The sequence below is a fragment of the Glycine max genome, chromosome 2 (assembly GCF_000004515.6).
Source record: "Glycine max cultivar Williams 82 chromosome 2, Glycine_max_v4.0, whole genome shotgun sequence".
NCBI lineage: Eukaryota > Viridiplantae > Streptophyta > Magnoliopsida > Fabales > Fabaceae > Glycine > Glycine max.
The window spans coordinates 3,422,706-3,448,674 of record NC_016089.4 but is presented as its reverse complement, the minus strand read 5'-3'; the positions used below and the strand labels follow the sequence as shown (position 1 = coordinate 3,448,674).

Genomic DNA, 25,969 nt, shown 5'->3' with positions numbered 1-25,969 from the left:
ATCAAAGTGGTTCGATGATAGGTAAAAAAATTTAGGCATTTACCTCCATATTCTAAGCTAACAAGGAAGCCACAAAGCATATTGTACCTAATTAAAATACATATAAGTAACCACAAATTGAAGGCATCTAACTTTAGAGTTTTGTCTGTCAAAAAAAAACTAAGAGTTTTCTCTACTGAAAAAGTGGGATATTAGTCAAGTGATTCTATAAAAAGAAGAGAATAGTATCATTAGAAACGAAGGTGCTTAGATTTAAATGATGAATCTCCCTCTAAAATTAGATTAATTCGACAACTATCCTCTATATATAAGTACGCGTATAATATTTAAAAGCCAAAAGTTTCATGAAAGGGGGTCAATAGAAATATATTAAGGCTTCCAAGCATGGAATAGTGCTGTTAAGCAATGATTTTGTCTGAGGAGCTTAAAGGGCATGACCAGCTTTCCAAGTTCAAAATGTAAACACATGCAAAACCTGAAAGTGTGCAAAAAAAAACATAGAGATTGAAAACGTTGTCAAACATCTCGATCATAGGCATAAAATAGAGCTTCCATAAACCATAATTTGGGAGAGTGGAATAGTTTGGAATGAATGTTTCTCGGCCAATTTTATTTTCTTTTTCTAAACTTGTGGCATGTGATCATTTGCATGCTAGCATCATGTCTTGGCCAACCTGTCTAATACTGTGATACATCATCATCTACATCATGATGATGTTGCTCCAACGATATACATAATTTAAATAGGAAAAGGTCTTTAAATTGATTGTTATGTGGAGAAGAAATAATTATGATTAATCTTTGCTTTATTCATCCTGCACCTGTGCAAGCATAGATGTAGAACTAGCTCTTTGCAGAAAGGTGTTCAGAAACGTTAGAGATAGAAAAAGGCTTGGTTTAGAATACATACGAACGAATGAAAATAAATTCTACTATTTTTTCTCAACCAAGAAAATTTATTAGGTATAATATTTTCCTTAACTTTCTGTGACATACAAAGATTCACTAAATTTCAGGAAATCAGATATGGAAGAAGGGAATTCACTTGGTTTATAACAATGATCTAAAGGAATTCAGAAAATCCATTTTTCCATTTCTCTCCCTAGGACCCTTGTAAACATCTCTTCTGAATAAAAAAAAATACTTTAAATTGGATTATCAAATCCTTAACAACTCTAACAAGGTTGCAGACTGAATAATGTAGAATTAAAAATTCGGGATTACCAATCCGAAACCTTGTAAGAATTGTTACAAATTTGATAATCTAAAATACATTTTATATTTTGGATTACTCAATCCAGAATTAAGTTAACCTTATTTTAGATTACCAAATCTGTAATAAAAAAAATTAACTTCCAGAATTGCCTATCTGAAACTATAAGCGGATGAAAAAAAACTAGAACTTACAAAATTGCCTGTGCCGTCTACACAAAAGAAGGATGAGATGACAAAAGAATGAAATGCGATCTATCTCAGACGGCTTCCTGGGAAACTCATGGAGGAATGAAAGTAGATTTAGGAAAGTGATGGAGTGAGTCTGACGGAAGAAGGGCAATCTGGGGTTATTAAAAATATGGGGGTTCATGAAGCAAAAAGTGGGTGTAGGAAGCAATGGCTAAAGGTTTGCTCAATAACCAATGTAAAACTATGCCTGGCTGTAGAAGTGTGGATAAAATAAGGCCCGTTACAAAGCGCCATATGATACGTAAAGAATGCATTATTGGCTCATATCATAACCCGTGGACCATCCAATTTGCATTTGGAATGCAATGAAAAATGTAGGATGTAATAGTGGGAGTGCATGAAACAATAGCCTTCAACGCATGTATATGCATTTACTGAACATATCCTTCTCTCTTTGGGACTCTTACGTTGTCTGAATAAATTTGAATTCTATTTTGGAATGTTTACTATACTCTCTTGATAAATGCTTTCTATTTAATTTGTCACTCTTACAGTTATCATTCCTTAAAGACTCGCCCCAGCTATACTGCATGGTGCTAGTATAATTCAAATTAATGTGTCATTCTCTCACCTATTACATCTAGGAGCAATTGGAGAGTGTCTTATTTGCTATTAAGAAGTATTTTTTTAATGTGTATACAGAATTTTTTTTATATATATAACCCATTGGATCATATTAAGAAGTATTTTTTTAATGTGTATACAGAATTCTTTTTTATATATAACCCATTGGATCATAACTTATGTGCAGGTTATTTTAATTTAACACCAGATCTAGATTTCGACTAAAAAAAATAGTGGAGAATAACAAAAAAAATATTCATCAGTTAAAACTCAAATGTTTGGTCTCACTCAACAATGAACTAATAAACAAAGTCTATTGGTACATTAATTCCAATGGAAAAAAAAAAGAACTAAATTAATTACACCATCACCTTCCCACAGTTTAAAATATATTTGTAGAAAGGGAAGCTGCCACACCCACAAGGCTCAAAACTAAAAGTTCTTATCATCTGCAATTAGTAACACACTCTATCATGTGACCTTGCTATCCTCTTGATTAATCCACCACCACTTCTCAAGCAATAATCAATGCTTGAAGGTATCAAAGGACCTTGTGATTTTCCATAGGAGTTCCAGCACACAGCTTGTTGCAAACCTCTATACTTAGGGGAGGGACTCAGTTGAATATCGCTCAAATCAACATCTGTGCATGGTATGGAATTGCTGCAAGCTAGATGCACAGGCTGCATGCCATAAGTTCCATGTATTTGATCAAACTTAACCCCAGAAATCACCACAGTGCTTGTGTGGTTCTTGCAGATTTCCTTGTCACAATAGTATTGGTCTATCATTATTGGGTACATGACATCATAGACTTGAATTCTGGAAAATGTCACATTTTTAACCATGCCAATGCCTCCCTAATAATTAAAATAAAATAAAATAAAAACTCAAGTTAATTCCAAGAACCAGACTTTGTTATAACCAAGTTTAATTGCACAATTAAGTTAATTAATACCTGCCATGTTTTGATCCTTGCTCCAAATAGAGTGTTTTTCATTGAGATATCCTCAACAGTGATGTCAGACACACATGCCGCACTAGTCTTGTCTTTTCCTAATCCTCCCAAACTATATAAAGAAAATTAAATGTATAATGAATGAATTATCAGTGTGGTTTTGCTAACAAAATCACTAAGAGGATGCCAACTTGTACTAGTTAGGTTGTATATATCTTTTTTCTTACCTTATACCATGTCCAGGTCCACAATTAATGTGGTGGACATGAACATTAGAGCAACCAGTTTGGATGGATACACAGTCATCTCCTGATAATATAAAATAAGACCAACTATCAATATTATAATCTTCTGATGGAAAATATATAATTTGATATAGGTATAAGGTATTACTATATATGTTATCTGGTTTCAATTGGGTACCTACTACTATGCACAGTGTTACAAAAGTTAAAGTTAGTTCAGCTGTTAAAATAATTTTATAAGGTGCACGTTTCAAAAGTTAGTTAGTGGTGACAGTTTACCGTTTTAACTTGAAAAGGGTCTCTCAGCCAATTATTCTTTGTCAAAGTATAGTCAAGTGGCCAATGCACCATACTGACCATGATTTAACAATTTACAAGATTTCTACTTTGCTAGCTGGTAGCAATGGAATGTACAGTCATTTAAAATATATATATGATCCTATTTATAAGAAACAAGTTTTACATTACAACTATAATTTGTTTCTTATAAATAAGACCAGAGTTAATATTAAACTAAAACCTTACCTGTTGAAATGATAGAACGTTGAATTTCTACGTCCTGTGTGTTTTGTAAGTGAATGCCATCAGTGTTGGGGCTATTCTCGGGGGAGGATATTGTAATGTTGTTAACTTTAATCCCCTTTGAGTTGTCAAATTTTAGATGGCAAAGAGGACTGTTTATGATTCTGATATCACGAACTGTTACAAAGTTGCTAGAGTAGAATCTTATAGCCTGCATATGATAAACGCCAAATAAGACTTATGAGAAACTAATAGAAATTTAGTTTCTGTACGAATAAGGATAAGTTTCTCTACACTTATGTAGAGAAGAAAATTAGAAGAAAAAATGAAATATGGGAAAGCTAAAAGTAACTTTTTTATTAGTTAAAAACAGTTTTTCAAAGCTAAATGATTTTAATTTTTTCAAAGTGTTTATAAAGAAATTTATCCAAACTGTTCTTAAACTAAACAAAATAAGAAACAAATTAGTATGCACGTTAGACTGTCAGGGAAAATCTTACGGTTGGTTTAATGCTAGGAATATGTTTGGAGTAGGTCTTCTGCAAGAATTGATCATAAATACAAAGTGAGCTAATTGTGTTTGAAAATTCACTTAATTTCGTCACATATACTTGATTTTTTTCTTCTGGTAATTCTACCTGCATGTCATAAAATTCTGAGGAGCTCCACCAATTATAGCCTTGGCCATCAACAGTGCCAGAACCTATGATGGTGAAGTTCTGCACCCACTTGAAATTTATCCACTGAAACAGACTAGATTGTGGCCAGGAAGATGCTTCAGAAGGTGCCAATAGAGTTCCATCTATCTGTTAGAGTTTAATTTGCACTAACATGTTAAACACAGCTTTCAAAATGCCACATAAAATATTGTGTGTGCGCGTGTATATTATGCTATGCAGATTAAAACAGATTAATTATATTTTTTATTCTAAAGCTCTTGTAAGCTATTATTTTGAGACTAACTGCCCTGTGTTTGAAGAAACTTCTTATAATAGGAGAAAAAAAATAAAAAACAAAATAATCTTCTTCTATAAGCTAATAATAATTTATAAGTTAATTTATAAAAAATTTGTTATATCAGTTTCTCTACAAAATTTATTTTTAACTTATGAATAAGTTAATTTTAATTTTTGAAAGAAGTTTATTTTATTTTATTTTCTTATATAAATACTTATAGATAATCAATGAGTCTAACTAACTCATTTAATTAAACATGATGTATGATTATTGTAAATTTTTTAATACATATTTTTTATTCCTATGAATTAAAAAGAATATAGATAAATTTATTCAAATAACTTAAAACTAATAAAAGAGTGAGAAGTGAAAGAGAACCTGAAGAGTAAGATCGGGCATACAAGGGCCTTGTAAAGTAACAGGTTTCATGAGGAACTTGAATTGTGCTGGAATTTTAACTGTAGCAGCAGCAACTTTACATGCACCATTCCATGCAGCTAGAAGTGCCTGATTTATATAAATATTTTGGATAATGTTATATAACTCTAGCAATTGAAACTCACTAATTATTGTCTTTAAATTCTTAATATGTTCTTTCTTTCTTTATTTACCTCTGAATCATCAGAAACTCCATTTCCCTTGGCGCCAAAAGCCAAAACATCAAAGGTACTCCCTTGAGGGGCTGGAACTGGACATGGAGAATGTGACCCTCGAGTGTGACCACCTTTGTGACGTTTGTGAAGTTTTTTCTTGATGTTAGTCTTCCTTGCTTCCATGGAAACTATAGAGAAGGTGGCAAAGACAATCACCAACAAGTACAGGTAAAAGAGTAAGGAAAAGCTTCTGCTCCTCTTCATTTCCTTTTTGTTTGTCACTTTAAGAAAAATACAACACTAGCTAGCAACGAGAATTCTAGGATCTTGAGGTGGTATTGTGCTTCGTACAATGAAGTCATATATATATGGTAGTTATAGAGGGTTTTTATATAGTGGACTATGATGGAAATAGTGTTTAAAAAAGTTGTTCAATCACTAATGCTTAAGGTTAGGTCCATTGAAAGAGACATGGATACCCTTAGTGTCACATAATATATGAAGATTCCCATAAGTATGACATGGGCTGTGTACTTTGTAAAAGTCATATTTGTTTATTATTGTGCTTTCTTTCATGATACTTTTTTTCTTCTTCAAAGAAGTGCTGAACAGAATTTCATGGTTGTCCCTCTGCAGTGAATATGCTTGTTGCCTGAGGAAAATACAGATCACAATAAGCTCCCATTAAGGCATGGCAAAGGTGAATTTGCTATCTTTTTGTAGGTCAAGAAATTTGGCTTATCCTTCCAATTGGTTGTCCACTTTTCCTATCCACATATATATTCATGTCCCTCCAATTGAATAATAATTCAGCACAAAAAAATGACAATGAGAGAAAGTATTAGCTAGAATCGAGAAATTCATCATATAATAATCCATGCCCCTTGATCGATGTGTGAAAACTTCTACACTAATAACTCATGCCAATTAAAATACTCATAAAAAAAATGAATGTGAAGAATTTAGTTTAATATAAACAAACAGTACTTCCGCTTTTCATTGCTCTAATATGGTAATATGATTAAAAAATTAAAACTATTTTTATTAAAAATTATAACATTTAATGCTATTAATACACATTCTACCATTTTTTTAATAAAAATAATATTTGTTATTCCTTAATCATTTTCCTAAGTTAACACAACCGTTTTCTTGAAAAATTGTAATAATGAGTACTAAGATGTATTGAACTGTGTGTAAAGGTTTGGCTTACTTAAACATGTGGTTTTACATTCAATATCTGATTTATATATGTATGAAAAAGAAAATTGGAAGAGGTCTCTACTTTAGCGCTTAACTTTATTTTGAGAGACTGGTTTATTACCTATAAAAAAAATTGGAATCCTCTAGAAGACTAAAAAAATATTATAACTTAAATTATCCAAACAAAGAAAAAAATAGACTATTTATAGATTTTTATATGCATATATAAGAATTAATTTGTTTAATGTTAGAAAAAAACAAACAAATGTAAATATTTTAAAACTAATGGCATACTAAGTTGGAGATTTAAAAATTAAATGCAGTGTAAGAGCATTATCCTACATTTTACATGTATATCCTAAAATCTCTCACAATCTATCAGTACGTGAGTAGAATTGAACAATCTGGTAGACTGTTAGTAGGATTGTCTCGTTTTCAATGCATGGAATAATCAAACAAATTCTCCCCACTGGTAAAGTAGTAAGTCAATGAGAAGAATGTGCATAAATTATACTTACCATTTTCTGTTGTTAATCATTGGTAGCATAATCATTTTTTGTTGCAATTTCATAATAAAGCATTATAGTTCTTTATTTGTTTGAGGGGGCGGCGGATGAAAATAAATAATTGTTTCATATATTATATAGGACAGGCTAGCTTTGTTGTTTTTACATAGGCTAGCTCCTTTTTCCCCTAATCGCACCATTTGACCATAATTATAAGCTTGATAAGGATAATGTAATCATTAATTTGAATAAAGCAATAAAATAAATAAAGAAAAGACAGCCTAACCAATTACAAAGTAAAAGCAGCTATGGATAACCCAGGTCACTACCTTACTAAATTAAACCCTTATCTTCTCTGAATTATGAGTAAGAGGTACACAATGCTTCTTGTTATTACTCCATTCATTACATGTGTAACAATGTAGTTCTCAGAAGAAGCCTATCAGGAGTTCCCAGGTTGTTATGTTGCAGACAACTAAGAGAGGACCATTAAAGCAATCACTATTTAAAGCATTCTTTTAGTTGTCATCAATAATGAGGAAAAGTAATGTATATATTTACACAATATAATGCACTTTGGAGGATAAAATTTAAAAAAAAAACAATTATGATAATTGTAACAGCTTATAACCTATATATGAAATTGTTACAATCACAACAATTGATTTCCAAATTAATACTAAAGTTTATTCCTATGTGTACTTTAGAGGAGCCGGTCCTCCACGGTGTCATTCAGCATTTTTTTTTCTTTTTCAAATTGATATAACCACAATGGTCATGATTTGTGTGCCGAAACAGATGGTATAGAACAGCATCTCCGTACTAAAATCATTGAAAATTTGTCACAGAAAGTGTGCTTGAGTGAGGCTTGCTGGGTAGGAAAGTAATCCGTACTAAAATCATTGAAAATTTGTCACAGAAAGTGTGCTGAGTGAGGCCTTCTGGGTAGGAAAGTAAGACACTCCCAAGTTCCAACCTAGTTTAGTTTAATGGTAGCCTTATGGAGTTATGGTATTATATAATACATATGAATGAATGAGAAGGTGGTTTACACGTATAATTAGACGATTAAAAAACAGTTTTTAGCTGACATTGTAGAGTGAGCCTAAAATGGAGACATAATTACTTGTATGGGCTGAAAAGAGAGTCCAGCTGCTAGTTGTTTTTGTGTTGTTCTTTCACACGGGTGGGCCACAATGGGACCGGTGGTCTATATATGCTATTATGCAACTATTCTTTCATAGGATATTGGTAACCAATATCCTTATATATGGATTAAGGAATTAAAAAAATATTTATTATATAAATAATAAGAGAATGTAAAAAAATTATGGACAATATAATTTTTTTTGTCTTTAAATAAAAATATTTTGTATTTTAAATTCTTTAATTAATATTTTTAGGATATTGATTAACATTTGTCTTCTTCTTATTACTCCTTTTGCAAAGCATATACTTTATCCACCAAATTAAGGAGAGCCAAATTGTCACTTCTAGCCACCAAAGAGGTGTTGAATTTTTCACATGTTGGAGTACATATGTGAAGTAAAGTTTTACCTTATGTAAAAATATAAAAGTTAAACACCATATAAGTTGAATACATATTTTCTTATAGTTAGGAAGAACTCATTTTAGTCTTATAAAAATACTTATGGACCCCGACTAGAATGACAATACGACCAATAACAAAAAATAAAATCCATTAAAACAACTTTGTACCATCAATTTTTATAGAAAATAGAATGACAATGGGACCAATAACAAAAAATAAAATCCATTAAAACAACTTTGTACCATCAATTTTTATAGAAAATAGAATGACAATGGACCAATAACAAAAAATAAAATTCATTAAAACAACTTTGTACCATCAATTTTTATAGAAAATATTTATAATTTGATGTTCTAATTGATCAAAATTATATTAATAATAAACATAGAATTTCTTTCTTAATTATATGTTACAAAAATAATCAATAATTGAGTTTATACTATTTTTTAACAAATTTCAATTCAATGTATAGCAACAAATATGGTCAATAAAAAATCATCTTCCATCTTAGTACAAGTGTAGTCTTATCACTAAAATATTAAATAAATACTTTTGCCTCTTGCCAACATCGTACTCATGACTACAACACTTATTATTGTGTGTTTTCATAATTTAAAAATTATAATAACTTTCAATCAATTTAATGACAACACTTGTTTATATGAGATTTGAAAAATAAAAATTATTTCAATACAAGAAAATAGGATTTAACAATTAAACATTAACAAAGTCAAACAAGAAATTGATTAAATAATAATTAAATTTTAATGAAATGTAATATTTAGATAAAATTTCTTATAAAAGATAAAGTTACTATTCATTTTATAATTTAAAATTTCTTAGATAAGATTTATTAAAAAAATATTACTATTGATTTTTATAATTAAAAAAATTTAAGTACTAAAAGCTAATTATACAATAATTAAAATTTACTACAATATAATATTTAGTTTTAAATCATATTTTTTTTTATCAATAAGGCGTGATATGATTGGTTCCTCTTAGATAAATCTTAGATAGATCTTAGTATTTGGAAATATTAGTCCTTAACTTTCTCAAGGAATAGTCTATCCATAAAAAAATAAGATTATTTTATTGAATAAAAATCCAGATTTCTGTAAAATAAACAAAAATAACCCATTAGTTTTTTTTTTTAATTTAGAAATCCCTCGTCCAACGTGGGTCCACCCCTGACTTTCAGTTACGTTTTGGTTTCAGCAGCCAAATACCATTTAATGTCATTAATATTGTGATAATGTGAGGTTGACGTGATGCTAATAAGTGTTCATGTGTGTGTGCTTTACATTTTAGTTTCTATTCTTATTCTCATATATACTAGGCTTTGGCCCTTGTACCCGCACAATTTTTACTTTTCACATCTTTATATATATATATATATATATATATATATTTATGTTTTAGTACCAATGAACCCCTTTCCACTCTCTTCTCCAATCTCCTCTTTGTTCTCTTCTCTTCTTTTTCATTATCAACATTTTCCTCTTCCTTTTATTTTGCATGTTTGATTTCTTTCAAATCCTCTTGCTTCAACTAATTCTCGTTACCCTAAATCAGAAAATCTTGAAATTGCAGAGTTCGCTTCTTGGACAAGATATCTAAGTAGGGACTTGTGTATACATTTCTTGTAGTATCGGTGACTTATAATATTACATTGTTTCAGTGGTGATGACTTGCAGACTAGGTTGTGGTGATGGTGACTTGCCAAATCAAAATAATAATCATTTCTTAATTTCACTTATTGTATTTAATTCATGCCAAAAACATATTTTCTAAAAAAAATTATAATTGACAATTCAGTGTCATATTTACATACATTAGCACGATTAATTTCTTTTTAAAAATCTTATTCAATCGTGAGTCTTGACAAAAGAATCGGTGCGTATTGCATACGAATATCCGAATAATCCTAAACAAAACTTTAATGTAAAATTCTAACGTGAATACGAAATGTGCATGAATCGTCCTATTTTTCTATATCTTCCCATGTCCAAAATGTCGTGTAAAAAGACAAGTTCACAGATGTAAATATGCAAACAACGAACAACACTGTTACAGATGATATTCCTAGTAGTTAGCACAGAACACACGTAGTTAGCATCAACTTTTGACTTCAATGTTGGTTGTGTTGTGTTGCTCACACGGTTTCTTCCTTGTTCACAAAGCATTCACTTCACTTTCTTTTCTACATTTTCTATGTTGCACACACATTTCCTTGCATTTCAAACCCCATCAACAATAGAAACAATCTATTGTTGCTTCCAACTTCAATGTCCTTCGCATCATTTTTTCTTATCTTCCTTTGTTACCATGCACTTCCTGCTCTTGCTGATCCAAGAGCCACAGAGGTAGCAGTGTTGTGCACCAACACAACAGCACCAATGCCTCAGAGACAAGCTTTCTTAACAAACTTCTATGATGCCTTGGAAGCCTTAACCGCTTTGGTTACAAGGCAAAAGTATGCTTTTGTTGTTAAAGGGACTACTCAAAATAATGCCACTGTCTATGCTTTTGGTGAGTGCAGGAAAGATCTTACAAAACCAGATTGTGATGTGTGCTTTGCACAGTGCAAGACACGTGTCCTTAGGTGCTCTCCATTTCAGAGAGGCATTGATGGTGGCATGTTTTTCTTTGATGGATGCTTTCTTAGGTATTTTCTTTTTTTTATTATCGAAATTGTTAGTTGGTTATTTTTTGTTAGCAGGATTCAGGAGGGATCAAACCCGCCATCTTTTCCTCCTTTTCTTCTTTCTTAATCACCAAACCAACCTTATATCTCTCATGCTTTCTTAGGTATGATGGCTACAACTTCTTCAATGAGAGTCTTAGTCCTCAGGACTTTACTGTTTGTGGAACCGAAGATTTTAGTGGGAATTGGAGTGTGTATAAGGCCAATACTGTGGAGTTGGTGAGAAATTTGAGCATTGAAGCACCTAAGAATGAAGGGTTCTTTGTGGGGTATGTGAGTCAAAGGAATGTGACTGTTTATGGGTTGGCTCAATGCTGGAAGTTTATGAATGGCAGTGCTTGTCAGAACTGTTTGGTTGAAGCTGTCACTAGGATTGATTCTTGTGCTTCAAAAGCAGAAGGGAAGGCATTGAATGCTGGATGTTACTTGAGGTATTCCACACACAATTTCTATAATAGTTCAAACAACAATGTTCCTCATGAAAATCAAGGTTAGTTGGTGCCACTCTTGGGAAATTTGCCTTTTTCTCTCTTGTTTAGTAGATTTTCTTTTTTAAGTCTATACCATGATAGATAATCTTGCATGAGCTAGGTAAGATCATTATGAGTAGTAAAGCTCTCGTTTCCAATATTTCTAGGACTCAATTTGAGACTACTAATTAAACTGAAACAATTAAGTAACGATTAATCTACATGTTAAGTGATTCTTTGTTTTAGAAGATGGTTTTTGGGTTTTAAGTAAATTTGAAGTGCACATTTTGTTCATGTTGTTTTTGTTTGTTATAGTATTTCATTTCTTAACAACACAGCAAAAATCTTCATGACTTATTCTTGGAAACCATACAAATAAAGCCATGTGTTACTGTGTATTAGGACACAAAAATCTTGCTATAATTGTGGCTGTAGCATCTGCTTCCCTGGCTCTTCTGCTGATTGTTGCAACCGTGGTTTTCTTTGTGAGGACAAATTTACTGAAGCGGAGGAGAGGTATTTATGTGTGCACCAAAATTATATTACAGATTGTCCAATGTTTAAACTTCAGGTACTGAAATTTATATTGTTTTTGCCTCAGAAAGAAGACAATTTGGTGCACTTTTGAACACGGTGAACAAGTCCAAACTAAATATGCCATATGAAATTCTTGAAAAGGCCACAGATTACTTCAGTCATTCCAATAAGCTAGGAGAAGGGGGATCTGGATCAGTTTATAAAGTAACTTCTGATCTCATCTTTTTTACCACCAAAATTGTTCCTTTAGATGGCCTAAGTGTGTGCTATTGCATCAACATAGGGAGTTCTGCCAGATGGAAATACCATGGCTATAAAAAGGCTTAGCTTTAACACATCACAATGGGCAGATCATTTCTTCAATGAGGTCAACTTGATCAGTGGCATTCATCACAAAAATCTAGTGAAGCTTTTAGGGTGCAGCATTACAGGACCTGAAAGCCTTCTTGTTTATGAATTTGTGCCTAATCACAGCCTCTATGATCACCTATCTGGTTGCAATTTTAATATTTTTCATCCGGTCTTAAAACACATAATCTTATTAATTGAAAATAATTACTAATGTGTCCTTTGACTTGCTCCAGGTAGAAAGAATTCTCAACAGTTGACATGGGAAGTCAGGCATAAAATCATATTGGGAACAGCTGAGGGCTTGGCCTATCTTCATGAGGAATCACAGAGAATCATTCATAGGGATATAAAATTAGCCAACATTCTCGTTGATGATAACTTCACACCCAAGATTGCTGATTTTGGACTTGCCAGATTATTTCCAGAAGACAAGTCTCACCTTAGCACAGCCATTTGTGGCACATTGTAAGTTTACCTCCCTCTCTAATATAATGCACAGATACATCACATAAATGCAATTGATTCGAAGAGGATTAAGCACAGGGGAAAACTTGTTTTATAAACAATGGAATTATCATAATAAAATGCAGAATTGATGAAATGTAAACAACACATTTTGAGTCAACGTAATTACATTTCAATGATGCCTTTTTACGATTGATATGCACTTTGTATGTTGTAAGAAGCTCTAAAAGTAACCCTTCTGTTAACTTCTAGCTCTTACACATTTTCCTACCTTAGTTCACAACTCTATATAGTCTTTCTACACAATTCTCTTACAATTTTTTCATGTCAACTTGTAGGGGTTATATGGCTCCAGAATATGTAGTGTTAGGGAAGTTAACTGAGAAAGCAGATGTGTACAGTTTTGGGGTTCTAATAATGGAAATTATATCCGGCAAAAAGAGCAAATCCTTCGTTGAAAATTCATATTCCATCCTACAAACGGTAACACTCTTTATTATTAATTTATAATCATTCGGCATATTTCTATTAATTTGGTCTATAACGAGTAGAATGACATTGTTGTAATCCATGTAGCAGACTTTATCTAGTGGGATAAGGCTTTTTTGTTGTAATATACTTCTACTAATTCATTTTGTGCTTTTAACAAGTGTTCTCATAGCTCTGAGACTTTTCTTTTCTCCTTTTGTACAAGGTTTGGAGCCTTTATGGATCAAACAGGCTATGTGACATTGTTGATCCAATCTTGGATGGAAATTATCCGGAAATGGAAGCATGCAAACTCCTCAAGATAGGGTTGCTTTGTGCACAAGCATCTGCAGAGCTTAGACCACCAATGTCAGTAGTTGTGGAAATGATTAACAACAATCATGGAATTACTCAGCCAACACAACCACCATTTCTTAGTTGTAGTAGTGCAGAATTCAGCAAATTTATTTTACAAGGAGAGAGTTTTCATCCTATATCCTACACTCAGCCTTCAGAGGACAGCGTGACCGAAATTCTGATTCAGCATAAACGGGTTACAATATAAATCTGAAGAGAGTGGTAACAGTACAATTTGTAACATACTCTTTCAGTTATGAGCATGCCTTGCACATATTAGATGAGAAGGTACTTGATTTGTTTTTTCATACACTGGCTTTACTTTCTGATTGAAAAATAAAAAATTCCAGTTGAGTTAGGCTCAACCTATGTATATATAATCTTGTTATAGATAAAGAATCAATTAACAAGGTGAAGCAAGAGTTCAAATCGAACCTGAACAACTATTTTAATTGAAATAGTTGAAATATAATTTTTATATATTTTTTTGTTTTATATTTGTTGTGGGCATTTTTATTGTTTTAATGTACCAACTGTCTAAAAAAAGGAATTTGATTTTGAAAGAAGTCTTGTTCCACTTCCAAGGATAATTTCCCTTATTAGGAAAGTCTACCCCACCTATTCACAAAAATCAAACGTTACTTAAAAGGCGTAAAGCCATAAACTAAACGTCATTGGATTGAATAATGAATGGTTAAGCTTAATAAACAAAGTGATATAACTTTTTTAAGTGATAATGTGATTATCAAATTATTTTTAATTTTCAATCATCCATGTATGTTTACACAAGTGATATTTGATAAATCTAATTAAAAGTTGAAAAATTAGTTAGAATAGTAGTTAAAAGTTTAAAGTTAATTTATTAAATTCATATATTTTAAAAAAAGTTAATAAAAAAATTGAATAAATATTTTAAGGATAAAAGAAAATAAAATATAAAAAGCTAAAAGTTAACATTTTAAAAAATACTATTTGAAGTAGCGCTCTTAAAAAACATTAAAAATCACTGATAAAATATTAAAAACTACTAAAAAAATGTTATAAACTACTTAAAAAAATTCATTTACCAAACAGTTAAATAAATTTTTTAACTAATAAAAAAATTAAAAATTAACTCAAGCGACTTACTAAAAATAACCATAATCTAGATGTACTTCTTTTATTCCTAAAAATAACCATAATTTCAAATTCTCTAAATCTGTTGATATCTTTCTTCTCACTAAATTTTATCATATTTGTCAACATTTTATCTTTGAACCTACTACTTCTACTTGACTATACTAAAATGAACCCTAATCATTTTATATTTTTAAAAATTTCTTTAATTTATGCTTATGGATAAACTTTCATTAAATTCTTTCCTTTTTAATACTCAAATCAATATTTTATAAGTGATCAAAGATAAATATTTTTAGCGATGTTCATGGGTCTAGATCAACTGGTGACCCAACCCAACTTGATCCAATCATATTGGATTAGATCTTCTACATGTTCAGATTAAATTCTAACTCAACCTAATTAAGATTTAATCATATACAAGTTGGGTAACAAAATTTATTTTTTCAATTCAATCCAACTCGATCAATTCAAATCATATAATTAAATTTATTATTATATATAAATTAATTATTAAATACAAAATACATTATTTTTTAGCTCATATTATTCATATATTTTTTTCCTTTATGAAATTGTTTTTTTTTATCTCTGTATTGATTTTGTTTATGTTTTCTCATGCTAACACAATACTTTATTTCTATCTAAAATAAAAATATTATATTAACATTGAAATCATTAATTCTATTATTCAAATATTATTACAATTTGATCTCTTTTAAGTCATTTAGTTATTATATACTTACAAAACTTTAAAGATAAATAAATTATTATTCTTAAAAAAATATTTTTTTTACAAAATATAAAATAATTTTTAAATATTCAAACACAATTAACCTAATTTAACTCAACCTATTTATAATCGAATTGGATTGAATTAAGTATGTAAAAAAAATTGCACAAACATGATCAAATCCAAGCAGTGAACATTCCTAAATATTTTTCTCTAAAGACATACTCCCCAAATAAATATTACCTTCCATCCTATAAAAAATAGTTGTAGTATATTTTATACTATAATTTATTTCTTATATAGGACAAGAGGTAATATTTTAATGCCTTCCCCTCCCTTGCTCTTATCTTTCTCTATAGTCTTTTTTTTTTACTTGATCAGAAATTACAACTATCTCTTAGTTCCCTGAATCACATACCGAACTTGTTTGCAATATGTGATCATTACGGACTAAAAATTTTTACATGTAAAAGAAATCAAAAATAGATTTTCGTGATCTTGTTCTCCAATGTTTGAACACATAAGAGAGATCTTATACTATTATTTCAATCTTATGCATTTTTCTCTCTATGGTTATAAATACAATCATATTTATATTTATTTAATTATCTGAAACTATGAAGATGCAGGGCAAGACAGTAATTGTCGAGGATATTCGTGTCTTTGAAACTGGAGACTGATTCAAAGGTAGTACGATGTTACCGCGTAGCTACACTGCACTGCACCCAAGTCACACTCTTTTTTCAACGAATTGAATTCTAAGCGTGGAAACAAAACACTTCAAAATTTTCAAAGTTTCTATCAGCAAGTTGTTGCGACCCTACCATACCATATTATTATTCGTGCTTGACTCGTTTACATGAGTTTTTTTTGTCTCAAACCTCATTGTCCCAATAAAATCAATCTTCACCTCCCCGTTCCCATTCCATAACTCCATTCTCTCACACAACTAACTTCAATTCAATTCAATTCTCATTTGCCAGTGCTTCTTCTTCTTCTTCTTCTTCTTCTTCTTCTATGCAGAGCAAAGCAAAGGTAAGAGCTAAGAACTTTCTCCAAAACTTCAAATAAAATATTTTTATGTGTAACAATATTTGCTTCGTGATCATATCGTTAAACAAACTAAGCGACATGCTATGCACAAGCGTTATTATTATTATTACCCTGATCGCTCTTGTTTGTTGTTTTTCTTTCTTGAAACCATCTGTTTTTGTTTTTGATCACTGGTTTGGTTCCTGTGGCGAAGACATGGGTTTGCTGGCACGTGTGGGGCCTGTTCTCTATGGATGATAAATGGGGTAGCTTTTCTTGTGGGGAAAGGTTTTTATTCCAACAACGGCTTTTTCTTCTTTTTTTCTTTCTAGAAGCTTTTTATTTTCATTAGCGAACAAAATAGAAAGGCAAATCACACAGCTGTTGTTTTTCACCATGTTATATATACATGTCAAATATTTGCTCATCCACTTTTAATAGAATTTCTTCTTTTAATCATATTATATTATCTAAACACAAGATCTTCTACTTGAACCAGCATAATATTTTCCCTATTTTATTAGAATGATATTAGATTATTTTATAATTTAATATAATTATTATTTTAAATTAATGTTTTTTAATTATTGTGAAGAAACTTATGAAATTTCATTTTGAAGAGGTTAGAGTTCATATTTTATTCTCTTCTTGCTTTTTTTTCTTTCTAAAAAATAGTTTATAAATTAATTTCACACTATTCAACCATCAATTTCTCGTTCAAAATCTATTGAGTTTGGAAGATTATTTTGTAAACAAGTGTTTTAAAAACTAAAAAACATAAATAACTAATTTTTCTTCTTCTATTTTAATCTTCTTTAACCTCTTCCTCGTTTCTATACTCTACTTTGTGTCTTGCACCACTTCCACCAATTATCTGAACAATTTTATTTCTCTCACTACCTTTGTCACCGGGTGATAATGATAAGTTAGTGGATTAACAGTGTGTCACTTAGGTAATTCAATGATATCTTACCTTTCTAAGCAAAATAACATGATTACGCTTGCTAATTGATACACTATTAACTTATGTAGACATCACTAATCTGGAGAATGGAGAAGTGATGGTTATTAATCCAAAGTGGGGTCTGGAGTGGGGTTGGGGTGGCTTCTATTCTGCACCTCATTTTTGAAACACTTGGTTTGATACTTAAAAATTTTCAGCATCATTCATACTTCATGAAAGTGTGAGCAAGTTAAAACTAGAGTTTTTTTTTACTGATGTATAATAAACAAGGGAAGAGAACCAAAATCTACCTTTCTAATAATGATTGCCAAAGCAAAAGTACTTTCTTTCATTCTTTGAGACTTCAAAGGATGGCAACAAAAAAGGTAAGTACCGACTTGAGTTTCTGCCCTCTTCCCTTCACATGTTAGAGGTTACTTTAGGAATGTTTTTTTTTCTGCCAGAAGCCCCTCTTTGTCTTCAACTTGCCTTTCTTCTCAGGAACAGAAAAGTTTTGGAATTCAATTTCACATCATATGGCATGAAATTTGAGCTATAATGGCGGTCTCCAACAATAGGTATTACTGTATTATTACCTCATAAGGTAGCTTGAGTTGAAACATGTTGTGACCATTTTATCGTAAGCATAACAAGCAGTTGTACCAAATAGATAAACTTGCTACTTGTTTTGATTTTGATTCACTAACAAAACTCAAAGCCATGGAACATGGAATGACCTTTTTTTTATCAGACATAGCTAACCAAAGATTCTAAACCCTCCTTTTTTTCCACAGTTCCTTGTGGATAGCCTACCAGAGAAAATGATTTAGATCGGATCGTCCCAAAAATGATGAAACAAGTCTCTCTCGTCTCTTATCAATGCAAATTTTTCCTTCTCATCAAGTTACTGCTACTATCAAAGACTGTAATAGCAGAACCAAGGGCCAAGACAGTCCTAACAACATGTGGTCATGAACTAGAGCACAATACTACTATCTTTGTTCCAAATTTTGTTGCAACTATGGAGAAGATCAGTGATGAGATGCGCAAAACTGGCTTTGGCACAGCAATTGTAGGGACAGGGCCTGATACTAACTATGGCCTTGCCCAGTGTTATGGAGATCTTTCATTACTTGACTGTGTATTATGCTATGCTGAGGCACGCACGGTTCTTCCTCAGTGCTTCCCTTATAATTCTGGTCGAATTTTCCTCGATGGTTGTTTCATGAGGGCTGAGAATTATAGTTTCTTTAATGAGTATTTGGGACCGGGAGACAGAGCTGTATGTGGGAACACAACAAGGAAGAACTCGAGTTTTCAAGCAGCGGCAAGACAGGCAGTTCTAAGAGCAGTTCAAGATGCACCTAACAACAAAGGATATGCCAAAGGGAATGTTGCTGTTGCAGGAACAACTAACCAATCTGCTTATGTTTTGGCTGATTGTTGGAGGACTTTGGATAAAAGGTCTTGCAAAGCATGTCTTGAGAATGCATCCTCTTCCATATTGGGATGCTTGCCTTGGTCAGAAGGGAGAGCGCTCAACACCGGTTGCTTCATGAGGTACTCAGACACAGATTTTCTTAACAAGGAGCAGGAAAATGGGAGTTCGTCAGGTAAATAAACTGTGCAGTTTTTTTCAGTTTACAGTTGAGTATCAAATTGTGGTAGGATTCAAAATCCTGCATTAAAAAATTTGAGTGATGGTGAATCTTGAGAATAGTTCATTTTGATGACTTGTGCAGGTAATGTGGTAGTGATAGTGATTGCAGTAGTCAGTTCGGTGATTGTTTCGGTGGTTGGAGTAACTATTGGAGTTTATATATGGAAACAAAGAAACATTCAAAAGAAACGAAGAGGTAATTGACTTATCTAAAAAATCTGAAACCAATAATGTCTACCTGCAAATTTTTAGTTTAAGCCAATCTGAGCCAAGTCAATGCAATTTGAGCCAAGTGAACTCACTTGAAACAAGGTTTTCTCGGTGCTTATTTTCTTCATTCACAAAATTCAAACCTTAAACCTTGCTTTACTAAGTACCTTGCCACTTAGACCACCAAACATTGGTTGTTTCTGTTGCATATTTATATGATAGTCCATGTCCTCTGAATCATAAATATTGTATATGAATTCTTTTATCTTTTGAAGAGCTTCACCTTGTCCTATAAAAAAATCGAGGAACCATCACGAGATACAGCACAACAACATTAAGGATATTTACTGATCTCAATCTTCATTCTGGTTTTCAGGTTCAAATGATGCAGAGAAGTTGGCAAAAACACTACAGAACAATAACTTGAACTTCAAGTACTCTACATTGGACAAGGCTACTGAATCTTTTCATGAAAATAACAAGTTAGGGCAAGGAGGATTTGGAACAGTTTATAAAGTAGTTCTCTTCTCTAAAGACCTACATCTCTATCATTCTACACATCAAAGCAATCTTACAATTTGCTATTGCAGGGAGTTCTAGCTGATGGAAGAGAGATTGCTGTGAAGAGATTATTTTTCAACAACAGACATAGAGCAGCAGATTTCTACAATGAAGTCAACATAATTAGTAGTGTGGAACACAAGAATCTAGTCAGACTGTTGGGATGCAGTTGTTCGGGACCTGAAAGCCTGCTTGTATATGAATTTCTACCCAACAGAAGTCTTGATCGCTACATTTTCGGTAATTACTGAACTGATGCAGTAGGCTTGACTGCTATTTTCACCTATAACACCTCATTCTGATCACTATAAGTGATTATCAATTCATCATAATGTGAACTAAATATAATATTTCTCAATTTATACATGGCAGATAAAAACAAGGGCAAGGAATTGAACTGGGAAAAGAGATATGAAATTATCATTGGGACAGCCGAAGGATTAGTTTATCTGCATGAGAACTCCAAAACAAGGATAATTCACAGAGATATAAAAGCCAGCAACATCTTATTGGATGCAAAGCTTCGTGCTAAAATTGCAGATTTTGGTTTGGCCAGGTCCTTTCAAGAGGACAAGAGCCACATAAGTACAGCTATTGCAGGAACTTTGTAAGTATCTTTTTATAAATCATAACATACTTTTGAACAAATCACAGTAGGAGGCAAAGAGGCAAGTGCTATTGCAGGAAACTGCAGTGTAGTACATCTGAAATAACCATTTACTCTTGGAACTGCAGGGGGTATATGGCTCCTGAATACCTAGCTCATGGTCAGTTAACAGAAAAGGCAGACGTATATAGTTTTGGAGTGTTGCTGCTAGAGATAGTCACTGCTAGACAGAACAACAGGAGCAAAGCATCAGAATATTCAGACAGCTTAGTTACAGTGGTCAGTTGCAGATTCCCTTGGTTGTTTTGTTCTGATTGTTGTTCAACTGTACATTGATTGTGGTAAGATAAGATAAATTACTGATGAAACAATTCTGTTCTTTCTTTTTTAACCGATATATTCGGGTAACATCAGGCATGGAAGCATTTTCAGGCAGGGACTGCTGAACAATTATTTGATCCAAACCTAGACTTGCAGGAAGATCACAATAGCAATGTTAATGTTAAGGATGAGATTTTAAGAGTGGTTCACATAGGACTTCTATGCACCCAAGAGGTCTCTTCTTTACGACCAAGCATGTCAAAGGCACTGCAAATGCTAACAAAGAAAGAGGAGGATCTTGTTGCTCCCTCTAATCCACCCTTCCTTGATGAGAGTACCATGGAACTTCATGACACAAGTGGTGACCCATTTTATCCTCTTACTGCACCTGATTCAATTGCCACTATGTCCCATAGCTCTTTTTATCCCAGGTGACCAAGAGAATGCAGAGAAAATCCCTGACATGACATGTCGGCAGCGCAGCTTGTGATTGGCAAATAACTTGGTCTGCCTCAGAAATCAGACCTATGTCACTTAAGGTTGTTAACAAAGCAATCGATCCTTTGCTATTTAAAATACATACTTAAGACACGGGGAGATTTTGAGCCAAATGTCCAATACGGTTATGGGAAGCAAACAGTGTATACTGTATAGTTCCATGATTAACATTATTAAACAATTTTAGATTAATCTGATATATGTAACAAGTCATAAATACTACGTTTGGATACAACTATTAATTCATTTGCGCAAGAATAGTTTTCAATGGGAAAAATATAAAGCAAAGATTGTAAGCTTTTAATATTTTGTTCTTTAATGAGTCCAAATCCAATGAGACAAAATGATTAAGCACTAGCATACTCGGAACGTTATCGAGAGGAACAAGGGGCTTTGAATGACAATGTACTGAAACATAGCAGTTCATAATGAATCAATCATGATAGAACCAACATTTGAGAAAGATCATGTGAAGAAAAATGAAAACATGACTGGAGCATTCCCTTGGAACATTTATCAAATAAAATTAACAAAATGCTGGGCAATAGGTCAGCTACTGTTAATTAAATAGTAATTAACAACAGGTTTTATGTTTTTACAACCAGAATAAAGTCCACATGGGGGGGGGGGTGCAATCCGTTCATAGATAAGATAATTCCATAAATCCCATCTAACGCTTAGCTACCAAACACCCCATGAGGCCTCCACCAATCTCATAATGTCGAGCAGCAGAAAATCCTACTTCCAAGGCAAGTTTCTCCAATTCCTTACCTGCATCACAGGAGTATTCTTATATTAGGCAATCAATCATGACAAAGTTCTACCTTCAATGGACATAATTTACTCTTCCCATTTGTATAAAGGGAATGTCGGTGTATATTTTTCAAAAAATAAAGGGGGTTAGTGTAGGAATAGATTAAAGCTCGGGAATTTACTCAATAATTTATATCAAGTAAAACAAGTCAAGCTCAAACCTTATATTTTAGGAAACATGCCAATTTTTTTTAAGATAAAGCATAGCCCTATATTAGACCAGCAGAAACAAAGGCAAGGCAAGTCATACCACCAAAGACCCAAGACACATAGCCAAACTCCTGTCATTCTATAGCAGAGAGAAGATATCATCTATAAATTAAGTCCTAAATATATCCAAGGTATGGAGAAAACAAGTGAGAGAACACAATTAAATAATCCTATAGAACAACTTCATAAAATATAATTAAGAGCGTTGAATTCTCTTATTGATAACTTACACTTGATCTGATAAAAACTTTCACTTGAAAACAAACCTGTTAAAAATTCTCTTATTGAACTTTTGAGGTATCTGTATTCCTCTGAAAGACCATAACCAGTGGCAACAGGGACAACAATATTGTCAATCATCCATTCCTAGCATAAGTAAATACGTGGGGGTTACCTTCAGTGCATCCACAAAATTGAAATTAAAAACAGAAAATTTATAAAAAAAAAAAAAAAAAAAAGAGTGTAGAATATATGATATGATAATGGAGTTATAAGGTTGGTTTAGAAGTGAAGGGAGAAGGGAGGGGGTGAGAGGTCACTGTCATGGATTCGACTCCTCCCACTAACAAAAAACTAACAATTAGTAACTAACATTTGCCAATATAAAAAAAAATGATATGATGATATTCATTTACACATGTGGACTGTAAGTTTTTCTCTAAACATAGCAGAGTCAAACATGAATACATCAGTCCTGTCAAACTGATGAACAAAAAGGCATTGCTGAAAAGAATAAATTTATTTTCCTTTCACATATCTTGACTTTCAACCTCAAGCCAAGCCTTCCAATTTACTAAGAAGATCAGAAGAGTGACTACACTTGTTCAAAATGGAGCATTGCTGTGCCAATTATTATTATATCTAATATAAAGCAACTAGTAAGGCTAAGATATACCGTAAATGCAGAAGTTAGCAACTCATTGCTTTTATTAAAGTCCAGGATAGACACTGTAGAGCCTAGAAAGTAAAATAAACCATAGGATGTGTCAAATTTGTATAAACATCAATCTTTATATTAATGGGTTGAGATACAAAACCTACCAGTTTTTAGGACGCGGAAAATTTCTTGCATGGCCTTTTGCTTATCAACCACATTTCGAAGACCATAGCCCATAGTGATAGCATCAAACCAACCATCAGAAAATGGCAAGTCAAGAGCATCACCTTCAACCCACCTATCTTGCAACAAACCATTAAACCTTCCCATATCACCAATGGTACTAAGATACAACACAATCGCAAAAGAACTCTACTATAAACACCGCTAATAGCTTTATAATACACAAAAAAAAAAAATGTTGAAGAATCAAATGTGGACAAAGAGTTAAAAAATTTCTCCAAGTTATATAATTTAATGTCTGCATACTGCAAAATTTACCCATTCTCACTCGATATTTGTGAAGCAATTCTTTGAAAGTGATTCCTGCCGAGATGAGGCAAACAATAGCTGATCCTTCGAGAAATCAAGACCAATCACCTACACCCGAAAACATTTGCACAATCATAATTTCACTACAATCGCTGTAAAATAATAGAATTTAATTTAAATGTACCAACAGATTACCGTGTAAAAGGTTTTTACAGTCACTCAATCATAATATAATCATGTAAGATAAGTTTTTTAACATAATAGAGTAAATAAGCTATCCACAGATATTAAATCCTTTTACACTTATCATTCAATCACAAATCATGTGTTAAGTTTGACTTTTATAATAGATTTAATTACTTATATGATCCCATAAAATTTTTCCTTTTAGTTTCTATACTCAGAAACATCTCATTCTAGTTTCTAGACATACTATTTTTAATTTAAAAGAGATTAAAAATGAAATGTGTTGAGACTAAAAGAGGATATTTTTAAATAAAAAGATTTTTCTTTTGCAACTATCAGAACCAATAATTAAACCTTTACAATAAGTCAGTGATTTCTGATTAATTAATTGTTTACTTTCACAGTGCACCTCCATTAAACTCATAATAGCTACTTGGAAGTCATGTGAAAGGTGATTCCGATTGATTGACACAATGCATGGTAATTAAACTGGTGAGGACGATAATAATAATAATAACAACAATAATAATAATAAACTGTCAATGTTTTTACAGTGTAAATTAATTATAAATCTTGCAATGTAGTATGACTTATAACTTAATTAAAAAAAAAAATATGAATTGGTAGAGAACCTTGCCATGAGAGCCAACTTGATCGGACAAGAGAAAGGACAAATCCCCACTTCCACAGCACACATCCAACACACGGTCTCCCATTTTCGCTCTACACGAAATTAAGAAATAAGAAATAAATAAATTTAGAAGAGAATGAAAATGTGGATAGCAATAGCATACCCAGTCCAGGACACTGCCATTCGCTTCCAAATCCGGTGTTGGCCAAGGCTCAGCAAATCATTCAGCTATCCAAACACACAAACAGAAACGGCGTAAGTTATCAAGAGACCATAGCAGAAAAGAAGAAAGGCACTAATGGTGGCGCACGTTATCATAGACAGGAGCAATGCGGCTAAACAGCGCCCGCCGCTCGTTGGAGTTGGCGCATCGAATCAACGTCGGTCGGAAACTGGAAGATGTTGAAGGAACAAACGTCATCGCCATGTGGCATCTGCTGCAGTTTCGACATCGTTTGGGAATCACTAATTTAAACTATTCATCTAATCGCACGTGTGATGTGTTGTGTTACCCAACAACTTAACAGGCTTCGTGGCCCGACCCATGAGCCTATGGTATGGATTGTGTCCCAAAACTTGTCTTTTTACAATGTCTAAAGTGTGTGCTTGCTTATTTTTATTTTTATTACTCCTTCAGTTTTAAGAATATAATTAATTTATTGCATTTTAAAAAATATATATTAGATAATTTTATAATATATTATTTATCTCTCTAATTAATGATATATTTATTCTTCCTATATACTATTTTCACTAAATATTGATTAAAAGTAATCTTGAAAAATAAAAAATATTTAATACAACATTAATTTTATTAAAAAAAACATTATTTTGGAAAAAAAAATATCTAAAATGTCATATAATTCGAAACGGAGAAAGTACCTCTCAAAGAAAGCTTAAACAATGGTTGATTGTTGATAATGTTCCATGATGTGTAGCAAGTAATAATTAACATTTACGGCATTCAATATTTTGTGACTTCCATCTATTAGTATTAATTAGAATTAACATGTAGTATTTACTGATTAGAAAAGAGAGTGTCATAATAAATAAAAAAAGGATAAAAATTATTTAGTCTTAATATTATCTATTTCCGCTCACATTGATTGGGCCAATTTTTTACAATTCTAATTTCTAAAAGAAATTAGACTTTCACTTTC

General features: G+C 32.1%; 4 protein-coding genes across 9 annotated transcripts; 2 read left to right on the top strand and 2 right to left on the bottom strand.

The window, feature by feature from the left end:
* Nucleotides 1–2,181: 2,181 nt before the first annotated feature.
* On the bottom strand, nt 2,182–5,665 carry LOC100802722 (polygalacturonase At1g48100). Of its 2 annotated transcripts, XM_041010692.1 has the most exons (8): nt 5,322–5,665; nt 5,089–5,217; nt 4,392–4,559; nt 4,254–4,292; nt 3,757–3,964; nt 3,214–3,295; nt 2,987–3,098; nt 2,183–2,888 (listed from the first exon to the last, which is right to left on the bottom strand). In XM_041010692.1, exons 1-8 carry the CDS (start codon nt 5,565–5,567, stop codon nt 2,484–2,486), a joined length of 1,389 nt encoding a protein of 462 aa, XP_040866626.1. In that variant the 5' UTR covers nt 5,568–5,665; the 3' UTR covers nt 2,183–2,483. The 2 variants fall into 2 exon arrangements, with proteins under 2 accessions (XP_040866628.1, XP_040866626.1); XM_041010694.1 differs by lacking the exon at nt 4,254–4,292 and having other exon boundaries at nt 2,182–2,888; nt 5,322–5,646.
* A 4,978-nt stretch (nt 5,666–10,643) lies between these two features.
* Nucleotides 10,644–14,397, top strand: CRK7 (cysteine-rich receptor-like protein kinase). The gene is made up of 8 exons (XM_003519778.5): nt 10,644–11,232; nt 11,376–11,761; nt 12,144–12,257; nt 12,343–12,482; nt 12,562–12,772; nt 12,863–13,094; nt 13,433–13,577; nt 13,789–14,397. The coding sequence occupies exons 1-8, from the start codon at nt 10,853–10,855 to the stop codon at nt 14,125–14,127; spliced, it is 1,947 nt and encodes a 648-aa protein (XP_003519826.1). The 5' UTR covers nt 10,644–10,852; the 3' UTR covers nt 14,128–14,397.
* Nucleotides 14,398–16,590: 2,193 nt separating this feature from the next.
* On the top strand, nt 16,591–21,842 carry CRK6 (cysteine-rich receptor-like protein kinase). 5 transcript variants are annotated; one of them, XM_014762723.3, is made up of 9 exons: nt 16,591–16,803; nt 18,245–18,321; nt 18,538–19,356; nt 19,486–19,599; nt 19,990–20,129; nt 20,204–20,414; nt 20,547–20,781; nt 20,910–21,060; nt 21,196–21,842. In XM_014762723.3, exons 3-9 carry the CDS (start codon nt 18,591–18,593, stop codon nt 21,535–21,537), a joined length of 1,959 nt encoding a protein of 652 aa, XP_014618209.1. In that variant the 5' UTR covers nt 16,591–16,803; nt 18,245–18,321; nt 18,538–18,590; the 3' UTR covers nt 21,538–21,842. The 5 variants fall into 5 exon arrangements, with proteins under 5 accessions (XP_014618209.1, XP_006574322.1, XP_014618208.1 ...); XM_014762722.3 differs by lacking the exon at nt 16,591–16,803 and adding an exon at nt 17,376–18,129; XM_006574259.4 differs by lacking the exon at nt 18,245–18,321.
* A 262-nt stretch (nt 21,843–22,104) lies between these two features.
* On the bottom strand, nt 22,105–25,326 carry LOC100789470 (2-phytyl-1,4-beta-naphthoquinone methyltransferase, chloroplastic). Its single transcript, XM_003519759.4, has 8 exons — nt 25,120–25,326; nt 24,973–25,037; nt 24,811–24,901; nt 24,012–24,100; nt 23,665–23,798; nt 23,519–23,580; nt 22,890–22,989; nt 22,105–22,371 (listed from the first exon to the last, which is right to left on the bottom strand). Exons 1-8 carry the CDS (start codon nt 25,234–25,236, stop codon nt 22,271–22,273), a joined length of 759 nt encoding a protein of 252 aa, XP_003519807.1. The 5' UTR covers nt 25,237–25,326; the 3' UTR covers nt 22,105–22,270.
* Between the last annotated feature and the right edge of the window lie 643 nt (nt 25,327–25,969).

Excerpts from the sequence above, each read along its gene's own strand:
- LOC100802722 (XM_041010692.1), bottom strand. The coding sequence starts at position 5,567 with ATGAAGAGGAGCAGAAGCTTTTCCTTACTCTTTTACCTGTACTTGTTG. Across the intron at positions 3,296-3,756 it reads ACGTTCTATCATTTCAACAG|GAGATGACTGTGTATCCATC; the intron begins GTAAGGTTTTAG and ends TTATATTATCAG. Across the intron at positions 2,889-2,986 it reads CAAGGATCAAAACATGGCAG|GGAGGCATTGGCATGGTTAA; the intron begins GTATTAATTAAC and ends TTTAATTATTAG.
- CRK7 (XM_003519778.5), top strand. The coding sequence starts at position 10,853 with ATGTCCTTCGCATCATTTTTTCTTATCTTCCTTTGTTACCATGCACTT. Across the intron at positions 12,773-12,862 it reads CCTCTATGATCACCTATCTG|GTAGAAAGAATTCTCAACAG; the intron begins GTTGCAATTTTA and ends GACTTGCTCCAG. Across the intron at positions 13,578-13,788 it reads CATATTCCATCCTACAAACG|GTTTGGAGCCTTTATGGATC; the intron begins GTAACACTCTTT and ends CTTTTGTACAAG.
- CRK6 (XM_006574259.4), top strand. The coding sequence starts at position 18,591 with ATGATGAAACAAGTCTCTCTCGTCTCTTATCAATGCAAATTTTTCCTT. Across the intron at positions 20,130-20,203 it reads GATTTGGAACAGTTTATAAA|GGAGTTCTAGCTGATGGAAG; the intron begins GTAGTTCTCTTC and ends TTGCTATTGCAG. Across the intron at positions 20,782-20,909 it reads ACAGCTATTGCAGGAACTTT|GGGGTATATGGCTCCTGAAT; the intron begins GTAAGTATCTTT and ends TTGGAACTGCAG.
- LOC100789470 (XM_003519759.4), bottom strand. The coding sequence starts at position 25,236 with ATGGCGATGACGTTTGTTCCTTCAACATCTTCCAGTTTCCGACCGACG. Across the intron at positions 24,902-24,972 it reads ATGGCAGTGTCCTGGACTGG|AGCGAAAATGGGAGACCGTG; the intron begins GTATGCTATTGC and ends AATTTCGTGTAG. Across the intron at positions 22,372-22,889 it reads AATAAGAGAATTTTTAACAG|GTAAGGAATTGGAGAAACTT; the intron begins GTTTGTTTTCAA and ends CCTGTGATGCAG.